The 14,287-nt window shown below is 43.8% G+C and overlaps 1 protein-coding gene across 4 annotated transcripts in view; it reads right to left on the bottom strand.

The window, feature by feature from the left end:
• The window catches only part of CYLD (CYLD lysine 63 deubiquitinase), a 61,861-nt gene extending 54,743 nt beyond the window's left edge, over positions 1-7,118 (bottom strand). The window contains exons 1-3 of one of the 4 annotated variants that reach the window (XM_060129744.1): positions 6,983-7,118; positions 6,363-6,443; positions 78-729 (exon numbers count right to left, since the gene is read on the bottom strand). In XM_060129744.1, coding sequence (XP_059985727.1) covers positions 78-581 — 504 coding nt within the window. In that variant the 5' untranslated portion in view covers positions 582-729; positions 6,363-6,443; positions 6,983-7,118. The remainder of the gene's footprint in view (positions 1-77; positions 730-6,362; positions 6,444-6,982) is intronic. The other 3 variants (XM_060129745.1, XM_060129746.1, XM_060129747.1) reach the window with 3 other exon arrangements.
• Positions 7,119-14,287: the final 7,169 nt, after the last annotated feature.

The raw sequence follows: 14,287 nt of genomic DNA, 5'->3' as shown, positions 1-14,287 counted from the left end.
AGGGGAAAAAACACGTGTGCACACACAGACACAGACACAAATACACACAGCCCACTAAAATGGCTTATCAAACTTACCAGTAATTCTACTCCAAAGAATATTCCCGATACTGTCCTCTCTGCTAATAAGGGTCCTCTGAAGCGTACAACTCCAGGAAATTTCTCTTCCCCAGATCTCAGCTGGACTTTCACAGGGCAGCCCACATCTATTTGGAGGCCTTTACTTAGTCTGTTTCTGTTTTTAAACAGGCTGAACCTCTCTTCACAATTGGTAATTGCCAAAAGTAACTCTGTGAATTTTTCATTTATTTCTACAACATCCTTTTCATCAACAAACAGAACTGCATGTGGTTGCTCTAAAATTTTTAATCCAATCTGATTTTTCTTGCCTTTTGTAGAAGGAATCCTTGAATGCCCCACAGAACGGTCTTGGATATACTGTCCTATACTCCCCTTTGGTACTTTAAGGAGTTTTTGTGTTTGTTTGTCTGTAACACTGCATTCTTGAAGAAGCAAATAAAAAATCCGCTCTTCCCAGTAAGGTGAAGTAACTTTTTCTTGGCTCCATAAGCCCGAACTCATTGTGATATTAACTCCAAAACATTAACTCAAAAAAAAAGGAACTACTAAGTGTGTAGTAAAACCACAAAAGATAAATTCACTGGCAGTCCCAAAGCATGTTTTTAGCAATCTGGTGTCCATGCTGTAAAAAGACAGCAAATCAAAACGCCTGGAGGACAAGCAAAAAGAAACTTTACATTTCACTCTACCGTGAGCTAAAATTACGGTCAAAGACTTTTAAAATTCTTCATTGGACTAGTAAAAACACACACTAATGACATACTTCCAAAAATATCTTAAAAGGTTAAAAGATATACTATATTACTTGTTTCTACTGTAACCTCGCGTATTTAATCAAGGAGATCCAACTGTAAATTATCTCCAAAGACAATACAATAATGTTTGTTTCCAAGGCATTGAAATTTATGAATTCAAATTCTAGTAAAAGATAACCTTATATACATATTCTGACATTTTCAAACTTTCACAAGTAGAAGTTTTAATAGATCCTGCCTAACTTAAATGGATAAGCTGCTATATTTGGGCAACACACACAAATCAAAAAGGCTATTTATATATATATATCTGTACAGGTAGTTTAGGTAAAAAGTTACCCATCACAATTATTATATTGAACATTTTTATCAATAAAAATACCATAAAATCACATTCTGAAACTTCAACCACAATTCATTTATCTGTGTACCACAGTTTGATAATGGAACATTTTATCTAACTCAGTTTCATTTCCTTAATCTTGTACATTTTGTCCTTAGGCAAATGTTAATAGTATTAATCATAGCTATCATTTAATTTCTCTCAATCATAAATATCAGATATTATAAATCTGCTTAATATTAAATATATCTTAAAAATCAATTCTGTAGCCATCAAAACTTGGACTACATAAGGAAGAAATATAACTGCAGTACAGCATCAAATATAAAATGTTTTTATACCACAAGTTTAACTATGTATACTAGAAAGGAATACATGAAAGATTATTTCTTTTTCAGTTTCAATTTTTCATTAAAAATTTTTACAAGAATACTAATCTTTTGCAATTAAAATAGACTTCGCAACCCTACTTGAATCATGGGTTTAAAACTACACAATTTCATCAATTCAAGTAAAGACTTTAATTCATTATGTTAATTAATTATCTTACTGAAAACAATAGTTCTTAGGTATTCTCTGTCACACGCATGTGGCTATTTGGTTTCTGAATACGGTATTTATTCCATCCTTCTCTGAGGTAGCCATATCCATTTCCATTATTCTGGGTAATAGCAGCAGATGATAGCCCTATCATATTTATCTATTTTATTCTTGGAATTAAAAAATAAATACTCCTAAAACTTAAGAGCCAAATTTTAAGTTTAACCATTTAACTTAATGATTAAATGTGTAATCTGGCAAATCTACACACGGAATAACATTTCTTTTAGAACGCACTGGTAGATAGTGAGGTTCTCTATAATGGTAAAGTTTTAAAAGTCTGTCCCTCTACAAGCCAGAGTGAGACATGAAGATCACCCAAGACAGGGTAAAGGGCTTGGCACCTCCTCAAGCCAACATTATCGAAATATATGCACAACAAATATATGCACAATATTTAGTGAGGGCAAGCAGCATAAAGTGGTTCTCTCTCTTTTTTTTTCTTTTCTTTTTTTTATAATGTGTTTGTCTTAATTCCACTTGAGGGCACTGTCTCTTCAGCAGGAATAGGATCAATTTATGTTTGCTACTTATATAAGACACCTGTGGAAACCCCATATAAACAAAACCCCTTAGGAAGGCGACCCAAACCGTAATTTGGCTCTATTCCTTAAAAGTCCTCAAATGAAGTATTTGTTATTGCTGACTAAAATTCTTTTTAAATGTCAGCACTTTTCAACAAGGAAATAGCCTCATTTTTATCTTGATCACTGAATTATCAACATGAATATAAATTATTATGTGTGACCCTCAATATGCAAGCGTGTTCGTTACTTTGTAATGAGGCTTTACGTCATGCTTTCTGAGTTCTTCGTCTGCCTTCTGTAGATTTACAGTCTATGGTTTTCCCCTGCCATCAGCCATTTTCTGTGGTTTCCTGCAACATGCATTTGACTTATTTTACAGCCTTGCTGCTTTCCAGCTTATTGCTTCTAATGAGTTCTGGGAAGCCAGGTGATGAAATATGGTTGTGTGTTTTAAAAAAAAACAAACAAAACAATAACAAAAAGAGGAATGCATAAATTCTGAACGGGTCTTTTAGGAGTAAAGTGCATAGGCTTTATTGCATAGAGATTATCTCGGTTGCTCCCGGAAGGATGAGACGGTCAAAAAGCAACTCCTAAAAAAGTGAAGTTGTTTTGTTCTCTTTAGAATATATTTAAATATTTTTGGCCAAAAACTGTTTTTAAAGTATGGCAATTCTATTTTGAAAAGAAATCTTTTAAGTTCCTACAAATTATATCTTCAAATATTAAAATTAAGAAATTCCTTGAATCTTAATAATTAGTATATGCCAACAACTTCTGCTCTGCTGATGCTCTAGCTTAACAATCCATGTCATGATTTAAAATAAAAACCACCAGTGCTAATGGAATATTACCAAGACAAAACTAAATCACTGTATGGAAGGCATTAGGACACCCTATTTTAAATGAATTTGATTACAAGATTGGTTTTTTGCAAATCATTTAAGAGACAGTCCACAGTAAAATATAACTACCTTTGGTTTATAAAAAGGTTGAGGGCAATTTAATAATAGTTAATAAGAACTGTATTTTAAAGTTAACTACACAAGTAGTAGTAACTTTTTTCTGACTTGCATTAGCACAAGTCAGAGTGAGCTTAACTCATTAACAGGATGGGTCATGTTAGACAACTAGAACAGCCAAAGCAAAAGTTATAAAATATTTTAAAAGCATTATCCAAAACGTAAAAAGGATGTGGTTTTTCCTCTTTGAAAAAGAATACATGAAGGAAGAATAGGTTTGGAATTATCATATTAAACATTGATTCTCCTCATTGCAACTGATAGAGAAAGTTGAACAGGGAACTTTATGGCTCTATTAGAGGTATATAAGACAAATTTAATGAACATTAATATCTCAACTTACTGGCATTACAGCAGAATATGCTAATACAGACTTTCTTCCCTGTAGAAATGAATATGATGCCCACATTCTTCTTTCACTGGGATATGCACAACACTAAACTTAAGTCTTAAAGAACCCCAAGCAGTAAAAACTGACTCAAGACCACATGGGAAAGATTTAAATCACATTGTCAGTGAGTTCTTTATCCATCAAGGTTTGTTAGTTTAGTATTTTTACGGACTCAGCACAGTGTTAGACACTGAAAAATACAGAAGATTTAAGGTTGATGGCTGCCATCATTTGTGTTCTTTTATTACCTTCCAGGTCTAATTGTTTAAAAATTGCCTCTAACAATATACTGTACTTCACTTTGAGTGTAAATGTATCACAAACGATTCATCTAAAATACCATCATACTTATTTCAGGCCGAAAAACTGAGTAATTATGAATATCCTGATAAATACTATAAGTACTGAATGAAGATTATCAAAGAGTTGGAATACAATAATATTTTTAACGCTAAAACCATACTGAACAGGACTTTCTTTTGACAAGACTTCAGATGAGATTCAGGGTCAGATAGATTTGAAAATATATCTGGTTATCTAAGCTTGTTGATGGTCTGGATTCTGAGTAAAGGAGAATTTAATTGTATTACAATAAAGTCATTAAACCAAGTGAGGGTGGGAAGGCACAAATATCAGTTTCCTATCAAATGCAATGAAAAGAAGATGATTGAGAAATACGTTTCATATGAAAATATTAAAGGTCCAAATTAGTTCTAAAAGATAATATATAGTACAGATGAACAGCATTAGCTACATGAAAGTGACAATGGTTAACTTATCTAGAAGAAACAATGTCATTTTGATTCTCAAGTTATCAGGTTATTGTTCAAAGAACTTCACCGAAGAAAACAAAAACAGATGCAATTCAGTAACATTTTGCATCTCCTGAGATATCGTGACTTGTTCTAAAAACCACAGGGGTCTATGTATACCAGAATAAACATTACAACACTAAAAAATTGCCCATAATTATAAATGACAAACAGGTAGGGAGGCCAGTGTGCATACCCAAAAAAAAGAAGATACACAGGACTTTTTCCAAATGCTTCTAGATGGCTAGAATAATTACCATTTTAAGAAAGAATATTTCCCATTAAAAGAACAAGGTTGTACATTCCCAAACAGCAGAGATTCCAGAAAAGAGACCAGACCAGAAAAGAGTCCGTTTTCCTCATAGATTAATCTGTGACCCAAGTACACACTTATTCAGTACCTAAACAAGTGGGTTTTATGAGGTTTGGAAGAAAGTCTGGCTCCCACATCCGCATATTCACATCCTCCGAAGAACCTGAAACACTCCTGTCTCACTGGAGTTACACCTGGCCACTGCACTTCCAAACTGTGAACTCTCTAAGTCCTTCATCTTTATATTTCCACTGCCCAAACAAGAGCCTGACAGTATGTTAGACAATCAGTACATAAGAAATGAATGAATGACTTGGTTAACTCAGGTGATAACAGTGAAAGCCAAACTTCCATTTCCTCATCCTAATCGTTTAAGTGATTAAAAGCTTCTTTTAGGTTAAAAGAAGAAAAAGAGAAAAGACTCAGGAGTTGAGAGTAATTAGGTTTTTACCTAATTCCCTAAATAAATGCTAATTCTAATTCTCTGGCTCAGTGAAGGAATGGTCAGTCTTTATATCACTTCATTGTTACACACGTAAGAGGAAACAAATAAGGAATATTTCACAATTACGAAAAGTTGTTTTGAGGTTCATTTGAAACTGGGTTCCTAGATTCTCACACCATGTCTGATGCCTATAAATTCTGCACAACCAATGAAAATACCTTGACAAATTTAAGATCACAGTTGGAAAATCAGGAACAAAATACTAAAAGTTTGATGAATAGGATAATTTACTCCTTTCTTCTGTGTTAAAGACTTCCTTGAACAAACTCACAGTTTAGGCATGCCAGATCACAAGAAATCATTCCTGCTGCATGTCTGTTGTTTTATATAACAAGTGCCCTGGTCTTATCAGCTCCTCACTAAAGTTACCCTCCAAAGGAAGGCTTCTTCGAAAGAGTACTGTAAAATTTTGTAGCAGAACATTAGAGAATGTTCTAGGTGTTATCAACATTCACAGTACATGAACTTCAACAAGAATTTCCGGCAAATCATTTTCACCTAATATTGTGCTAGTTCAAATCCACCCACTACTCAGTAGGGAATTAGCAAGCTAAATTCTTAGACCATTCAATCTACTTCGGGCGTGAGGGTGTGCGCAGAAAACCAACGCTTGAATGAACACCCTCTCTCAAGGCCTGGATTTTTCTCCTGGAGCCAATGACTGCAAAAGGAACAATCTTATTAAGATCCCTATTAGCCCGAAATCAAAAGCCAGGCAGGGAATGCTCCTTAGCTAAGCTAAGCTAAGCATACAACTTTCCAGGGAACCTGAAGAGAGGAAGGGGGCAGGCATGACGGGGACTGAAAAGCTTGGTGGCTGGAAGGTGACAACCACCCTAAAACATGCAAATGCCATAGGGTGGAATAGAAAAGATGCCAAGTAAATGAATAACTGGACAGTTGAGCCGGCTGAAAACCAAACTCAGGAACACCATCTTCCGTCAAGACTTCACGGTTTCCCCAGAGATCGTTAATATGACAATAAAGAAAAAAAAGAAAGAAAAAAATGAATACCTTGCTTCAACAGAGCGCACCTTTCAACTAAAGAACTCCGGGTTGTTGTGTAAAACCATCCTCACCCTGGAAAGGGAGAAACTGAAAGAAAAACACAACACGCCATTAACGAGGCCAGAACCCCGACTGCTCTTCCTGGACAGGAGCCACAAACACTCCAAAACCCAAGGCACCGATGTGACAGTATTACAGCCCGGGGCTCTCGATGCCAACCCGGGCTGTCCGGAGCCAGCCAGCGGCCCGTGCCTCAGTTTCCCCATCTGTAAATGGGGGGCCCAAGGAGCAGACGGTTTCCTGCGCTGCTCCCACCCCCAAGTCCTCTCTTCTCCCGGGGTCCTGGCGGTGGTGACCACGCTCCCACGACTTGGGAGCCCTCTCAGGAAGGCCGGAGGGGCTGGGGTGTCGGTGGGGAAGCCCCGGGGAGTGGGTAAGTCCAGGCTGACGTCAGCGGGCTCAGCACCCCGCGGGCCCGGCCGGCTAAGGGCCGGGGCAAGTAACGGGCCGGCGCCGAGGCCCGACGGCCGCCGCGGTAGCTTGAGGCGCCCAGAGGCCGGGGAGGGGCGCCCGAGGGACCGGGCCGCCAGTCGCTCGCCCGCTCGGCCGCCAGCTCATTCACTCACCTCGGGCGGCGGGGCGTCGCCCCTTCCCCAGTCTCGCTAGCCCGCCTACCGGGTCGGCCCCGGCGCCCCACACCCGCCGCCCTAGTATTTACCTCCAACGCGCTAGCCCCAGTGCAGCCGAACCTGCTACCTGGGCCCGCCCCCACCTGCCCCGCCTCCGAACCGCCCAGGGACAGAGGGAGGGAGAGGGGTAGGCGGGGGCAATCCAGACGCTAACCAATCGCAGACCGAGCTGCGTTCCTAAGCACGTTCTGATTGGGCCATCCTGTGACAGACCTTCCTCCAATGGCTGCCGGCCCGGAGAGGACTGAAGGGACTTTCCGCTCCGTCAAGCTCGGTCGAGCCAAAGGGAAAGCGAAGGGGAGGGGAGGAGAACTGGAGATATGGGGGGCGGGGGGCTCTGGCTGATTGGACGAAATATTGCGGGTGCTACGGTCCCATTGGCTAACAACAGAGCCGGGGCGGGGCGCTGTGCTTCTCCCGGCTCCACCCGGGTCTTGGCTTTTGGCTTAGCTGTCAAAACTCCTGCAGACTGAGAGTTCGGAGCTGGGGTGGGGAGGAGCCCAGACGCAAGCTAGGAATAGGATTTTAGGATTCCACGAAAAAGCAAATTTTTGGAATAAGACCTAAGTTTGAATCCTTTGCGCTTTCAATTAGTAGCCGCGTGACACGGGGAACTCAACTGCTCTGAGCCTCAATTTCCCCATCTGTAAAATGGAGATAATCGGATCGCCTGTGTTACAGGATTGTTGTGAAAAATCGTATGTAAAGTCCTGACACACATTAAGAGCTCAGTAATGTTGTCTTTTCCTCTTCCTCAGGTTCTGTGTGGGACCCCTGCTGTGTCCGAACCTCCGTTGCCACCTATCCGAGTTTGGAGGAACGTCTCCCTAGGGTGATGGAGAAGGGATTTCCACACAAGGCCTCCCACAGATCTGCACCCCTGGCCACCAGCCAGGACTTGGGGTGTAGTTAAGGATCTTTCAATTAGAAGGGAGATTTCTGATTCCCAAAAGTGCTCACAATATTTAAGGAAGTGCTTTTTATAATCAGTCCCAGAGCCTTGCAGCATGCCTTGCTGCACCGGATACTCCTGTTAATTAATTCCTTCTCCTTTGACATTTTAACTACCAATTATAGGAGAAGGTGATTAATACTGAGGAAGGAAGATGTGGTGTGTGTGTGTGTGTGTGTGTGTGTGTGTGTGTGTGTGTGTGTGGTGTGTGTGTGTTTAACCATGAGAGGGAAAATTTTCCTCAGTGGAAAGTGACATTTCTGAAAATCTGGAGAATTTAAACCAGTGAGTCCATAAAATAAGTCACAGGAGTGATTATTAACATTACTGGTAAACATCTCCATCTCCTTTGCCATAAGAGCCCAGAATGAAATGGACATCTTTTGAAAACCTCAATCCATTCTTGTCCCTCTTTAGTCCATCCTTAGCCATCTTCATGATCACAATGCAGGAGAAAGCAATAAAATGAGACTCAACAGGCCTAACTCTAAGTGTGGCCTTAGGCAACACTGTTCCCTTCTAGATCTAGGTTCTCCAAAAAAAGTCAGTAGGACTCCGAAGTCACAGTCTGGCTGTCGGGAAGAAAAATTCAGCCTGAGGACTGTTTTTGCTTGACCCATACAGTGAGGAGGAAGAAGTGGGATGAGGGAGAAAGATTTTGAATCCTTTTAGACAGGGCAAGCCCACTCCCTTTCTCCAGTTTGCCACACTCCTCACCATTCCCTATTTTATCCTGCTGGAACACTTCTCTCATTTACATTATCTGCTGGCTCCTGAAGGCATTTGAATTTGCCACCCCTGGCATAGAACATCCTCGTGTCCTTTGGTGCTGCTGAGCCCTAGGCTTCAGGAGGGCTTTCTTCCCTACCAGCGGTGGTCAGCCCTCCTGTCACAGGTTCCCTGAATCAGTGTCAGGGCCCAAATTCATCCAACAGATATTCTTCCAAGCCAGACGGGATAAACAGGGCTTATCTCAATTACCGTCTCCTATCAATTGGTAATGACCGCCTAGAACATTGTGTTGAAAACAATCCTCACGCTGTATTCAGGCTCACAGGGAAGAGAGATGCCTGCCAGGGGATGAAATGGGAAACGGTGTCATGGTGCTATTACTTACAGTCCTTAGTAAGCTAGCCTTTCATTTTACAGATGGGAGATTAAGGTCCAGAGAAGGAAAACAGCTTGTCAACAGTCACCCAGGAGATGAGCTGTGGCCCTGATTCTCCTAATTGCAAGCCAGGGCTCTTTCTACCTCTGTTTAAATGGATTCTCCAACTGAAATGCCCATCCTCCCTGCCTTCCAAATCCTCCTTCGTTTAAGGCTCAGCCAGAGCCCACCCACTTCCCGGGGTCTTTGCTGATGGCTCCAGGCCCCACTGATCCCCTCTGTCTACCCACCACCCCGCAGCCTCTTCCACTCAGCCTGGCCCTGGCTTCACACGACCGGTGGTTCTGTTACTGTGCGAGCAGCAGGAAACACGGCAGTGTATGAGAGAGATGCCACCCTCGTCCTTTGGCAAGGAAGGCAGACCTTAAATGAATAATTACACCATCACTTAACTGGGGCGGTTAGAGGGAGCCCCAGAAGGAGAACTGCTCTGAACACACATCAAAGGTGGTTGGGTACCCAGGGAAGGCCTATTTGAGGAAGTCATCTTTAAGATGAGGTAGGAAAGTTGACTGGCAGCCGGAGTGAGGGGAGCACCCCAGGCAAAGGGAACATGTTACATGACATATTGGAGGAACTGGAAGGGGCAGAGCACAGAAAGTGTGGGCGCAGAAGGGCCTGTCTAGGGCCTGATGCGCAAGGACCAAGGGGTGGTCTATATCCCAAGAGCAGTCGGAGCCTTCTGAAGGGTCTTAAGCAGGGTAGTAACTGTAATTCTGCACTACCTCGCATACTTCTCTTATGGCACACAGCAGGACCCCAACAAAAAGCCAGTGAACTGAATGGAGCTCTCCCCCAGGAGCTGGGACCCTCCTGGTTGCCTGGTAGAGGCCTATGACTTGGAGTAACACCCAGTCAGGTCTCAGCAAAACCTTCACAGCAGCACTGGTCATGTTTATTCATGACATGCCGCCCCATGCTTCCCAAATCGCTGCCACAGGCTACCCCTACTTCCAGCCTTGCCAAATTCAGTGTGAATTTTATATCCTGCTGCACAACCCGAGTATCCTGATATTTCACACTTCCACTCCCCCATCTCAGTAAGTGGCAACTGCCAGTTTTTCATCCAGCCTCCCGTGGGTCCAGTCCTGGGAACGTGTGCATTCATGAACTCTAAACCACGAGGCTAAATGGACCAGGCGTCCCCACAGACAAGGACACCATACCACTGCTCTCTCCATGATAGACCGGTGTGGCGTTTCAGTCAATGGCTGAGTCGAGAGCCCTCCATCTCGGGGATGTGCTTCTCTCTTAGCGAGGCAAACGCTAAACACAACTGAACATTCTGTCTGAGGGCTTGTACGCCGGTCACCTAAAAGCTCTTTTTAATCAGATAAAAGAGATTATTTTAATCATCTTTAAACTAATCCAACTGAACTATAAATCCATGTTCTCCTGTTTGAGCTATTTGCTCTTATCAATGACAAATGATTTCTGTGTGATTTAGAAAACACACACAGAGAGAAAAAGGGTTTTGTGCTCTCCATTGGGATCTTTGTGCTACATCTAGAATCTCATTTTGAGCAGTAGATACGTTAGGAATGATCCCATATCCCAGGAAGCCTTCCTCCCTAAGGAAGGAATCACTAACAGTGTCGGAAAAAAGTGACTCATTATCAGAATCTACCCCAGGGGCAGAAACTTCTATTTCTGCCCCTTTTAAGTAGGTGGATTCTCCCTTCATTCAACAAATATGTGGGCACCTACTATGTGCCAGGCACTGTTCTAGATTCTGAGGATGCTGCAGTGAGCATAGCCCATGTTCTCATGGAGTTGACATTCTAGAGGAAGGAAGAAACAAGGGTGCATCAGGTGGTCATGCTGAGAAGAGAGGACTAAGCAGGACAGGGGCGAAGAGGTGGTTGGGGACTGCTGTTTTAGGTAGATTGTTCAGGGAACGGCTCCCTTGATGTGGTAGCATGCGAACAAAGACCCGAAGGAAACTAGGAAGCCAGCCATGCCGCGTCTAGGGAAGAGTGTCCCAGTAGGAGGAGACAGGCAAGTGCGAGGGTCTGGAAGCAGTGGGGTGCTTGGCGTTGCCAAGGAAGAGCCAAGAAGCCAGTGTGGCTGGAGTTCAGAGAATGGGGGTGTGAGTGACAAGGGTGAGGCCAGAGAAAACACAGGGGTGGTCCAGGCCAGCAGCAGACCTCGCCTTTTACCCGGCACCGGATGGGAAGTCCTGAGGCGTTTAAATCAGAGCCCTGGCTCATCTGACTTATGTTTTAATGGGCTCACTCAGAGGCACAAGGGCAAAAGCAGAGAGACCAGTCAGTAATCGGGCAAGGGTGGGCCCCGAAGGAGCCCCTTGTTTCTTGGGGGGTGGGAGAGAGCAGGTGGGAGGAGGGGAATGTGGAACTGGAGATGTGAAGAAAGAAGGTCCAGATAAAGAAGAGATGCAGCCCTTCCTGTGAGGAAGGATTTTCAGGTGATTGACGGGGCAGGGGTAGCACTTAGGGGATTGGATTTGTGGATTTTTCTGGAAGTGATGATAGGTGGGATTACATTTAGAGGAAAAAAAAAAAAAGGAAATCTTGGGGAATCCAAAGAGCTTGGATTGCCAGTCTGCACAGCTGCAGTCTCCCCCTCTGTAGTTCTCCAAGGGCAACTGCCCAGGCCGGTCCTCGATGTTGTTCATGACCTTGCTGCCCACCGGAACCTGCCACCCAGGGCCCAAGGCCCTGTGTCCCCTCCCGTAAGGCCTTGCCAGGGAGTGTGCCCTAAGTGCTGTGTGCTGCACCAATCTCCCGAGCGGGAAAGGAGGCGTGAAGGTGTTGGTGCAATAATGAAATGATGCTGCATGTAGTCTCAACGCAGCCCGCTTGGAATGGGATTCCGCCTCCCACATTTCCGTGGGGTGTATTCATTTCAGCATCTGGGTTTGCCACTCTAGGTTTTGGGGAAAAAAACACTCAGATTGACATTTTTTTTTTCTTCTAAGATGATGGTGAATCTAATTAAAGTCTCAAGCTCTTTAAAAATTCTTCTGCCCTGATACCTTTTTTTTCTGTGTGGAAGAATTAAATATTCTGAGCTACAGATCTGGAATCTGCCTGCTCCCGGATAAGCCACTGGCCACCAGCACACATCTTTCAGGTAACCTCCCTGTTGGAGAATTTTAAGAGTCCTAATTTGCAAGTTACCTGCAGATACCTAGAACGCCTTTGGTGGACCTAAGGTCCACCAAAGGTAGGAAACATCCACTCTGAGCTCTGACGGTAATCACATGTCAAGATCTCAGCTCCACCCTTACCTGGGCCCTCTTACATTTTTTTTTAAATAAATTTATTTATTTATTTTTGGCTGTGTTGGGTCTTCATTGCTGCGCGTGGGCTTTCTCTAGTTGTTGCAAGCAGGGGCTACTCTTCGTTGCAGTGCACAGGCTTCTCAGTGTGGTGGCTTCTCTTTGTTGCAGAATACGGACTCTAGGCGCGCGGGCTTCAGTAGCTGTGGCACGCGGGTTCAGTAGTTGTGGCTCGCGGGCTCTATAGCGCAGGCTCAGTAGTTGTGGCGCACGGGCTTAGCTGCTCCACAGCACGTGAGATCCTCCCGCACCAGGGTTCGAACCCGTGTCCCCTGCTTTGGCAGGCGGATTTTTAACCACTGCACCACCAGAGTAGTCCCACCTGGGTCCTCTTGAGCTCTTTGTTCTCCATAATCTCTCCCTGGGTTATATCATCCAGGCCCAAAGACCCCATTCCCCTTTTGATGCTGAAGATGCCCATGGTGTTATATCTGGTGGTGACCTCTCCCACGGGCTCCAGACCCACGCCAGAACGTGGCGTCTCCATTTGACCTTTCGACTTAGATACCTCAGACTTGAAACTCCAAAACAGCAGTCTCTCCTGCTTCCAAACTTGTTTCCTCCCCAGTTACTCAAGTCAAAAATCTAGCAGATATCCTTGAGTCTTCACTTTCCCTCATCCCTCTCATCAATTCCATTTGTAAACCTTTGGGAATTGACCTCTAGAATATCTCTGGAATCCATCCTTTTCTCTCCACCTCCACTGATACCCCCTGATGCTGCCCAGCTGCCTCTCCCCTGCAATGGCTCCTAGATGGTCTCTCTACTTCCTCTTCTCCTCACCCTTACCTTTATGCATTCCACTCGCTTCTCCACCCCAGAACAAGAGAGATCTTCTTTAAATGGGTTGCATTGCACTGCTTAGAACTCTCCAATGCCCTGCCATGATTCTTGCCCATGGCCAACTAGGCCCTTCATGAACTGGCCCTACCTACCTCTGCAGACCCATGTGGTGGCCTCTCCCCTTAGCTTGCCTCAAACACACTGTATTCGTTTCCTGTGGATGCCGTAACAAATTACCACAGACTTCGTGCCTTAAAACGACACAAATTAATTCTCTTACAGTCCCGGAGGCCAGAAGTCCAAAATGGGGCTAGAACAAAAGTAGCTGCAGGACTACACTCCCTTCAGAGGTTCTAAGGGAAAATGTGTGTCCTTGCCCTTTCCAGCTTCTCAAGCTGCATTCCTTGGCCCATGAGGCCCCTTCCTCCACCTTCAAAGCCAGGAGTATAGCCTCTTACTTCAGTGGTCACCTTGCCTTCTTCTTCTGTGTCAAGTCTCCCTTCGCCTCTCTCTCATAAAGACACTTGTGGTTGCATTTAGGGTCTACCCAGATAATCTAGGATAATATCCCTATCTCAAGATCCTTAACTTAATGACATCTTTAAGTCCCTTTTGCCGTGTAAAGCAACATTTTCAGGTTCCGGGGATCAGGACCTGGCTATTTGGTGGGGGGGTGGATTATTCAGCTTACCACACCCACCAAGCTCTCGTCCATGACAGGGTCTTTGTAAAGTTTGTTCCCTGTGACTGGAATGCTCCCCCAGGTCCCCCTCCCTCTTTGCATGGCCAGTTCCTTCTCATCTGGGGGCCTGTCACCTTACCTGTCACCTCCTCGCAGAACCTGTCTCTGAACAACCTCCAATCCAAAGGTTTCCCTCTATCTTGAAATTTTATTTCCTTCCTAGCACTTGACACAGTGGACCTTATTTTATATATTTTCAAGTTTACTTGTTTTCTGCCTGCCTCTCCCTCTGCCCTCCCCACCAGTGCCTTGATGACAGGGCTGGTGTCTGTTCTGTTCAGATGAATTTGCAATGC

This window comes from Lagenorhynchus albirostris, chromosome 19, assembly GCF_949774975.1.
Source record: "Lagenorhynchus albirostris chromosome 19, mLagAlb1.1, whole genome shotgun sequence".
Taxonomy (NCBI): domain Eukaryota; kingdom Metazoa; phylum Chordata; class Mammalia; order Artiodactyla; family Delphinidae; genus Lagenorhynchus; species Lagenorhynchus albirostris.
The sequence above is the reverse complement of the archived record's forward strand: the minus strand, read 5'-3'. Positions and strand labels throughout refer to the sequence as shown.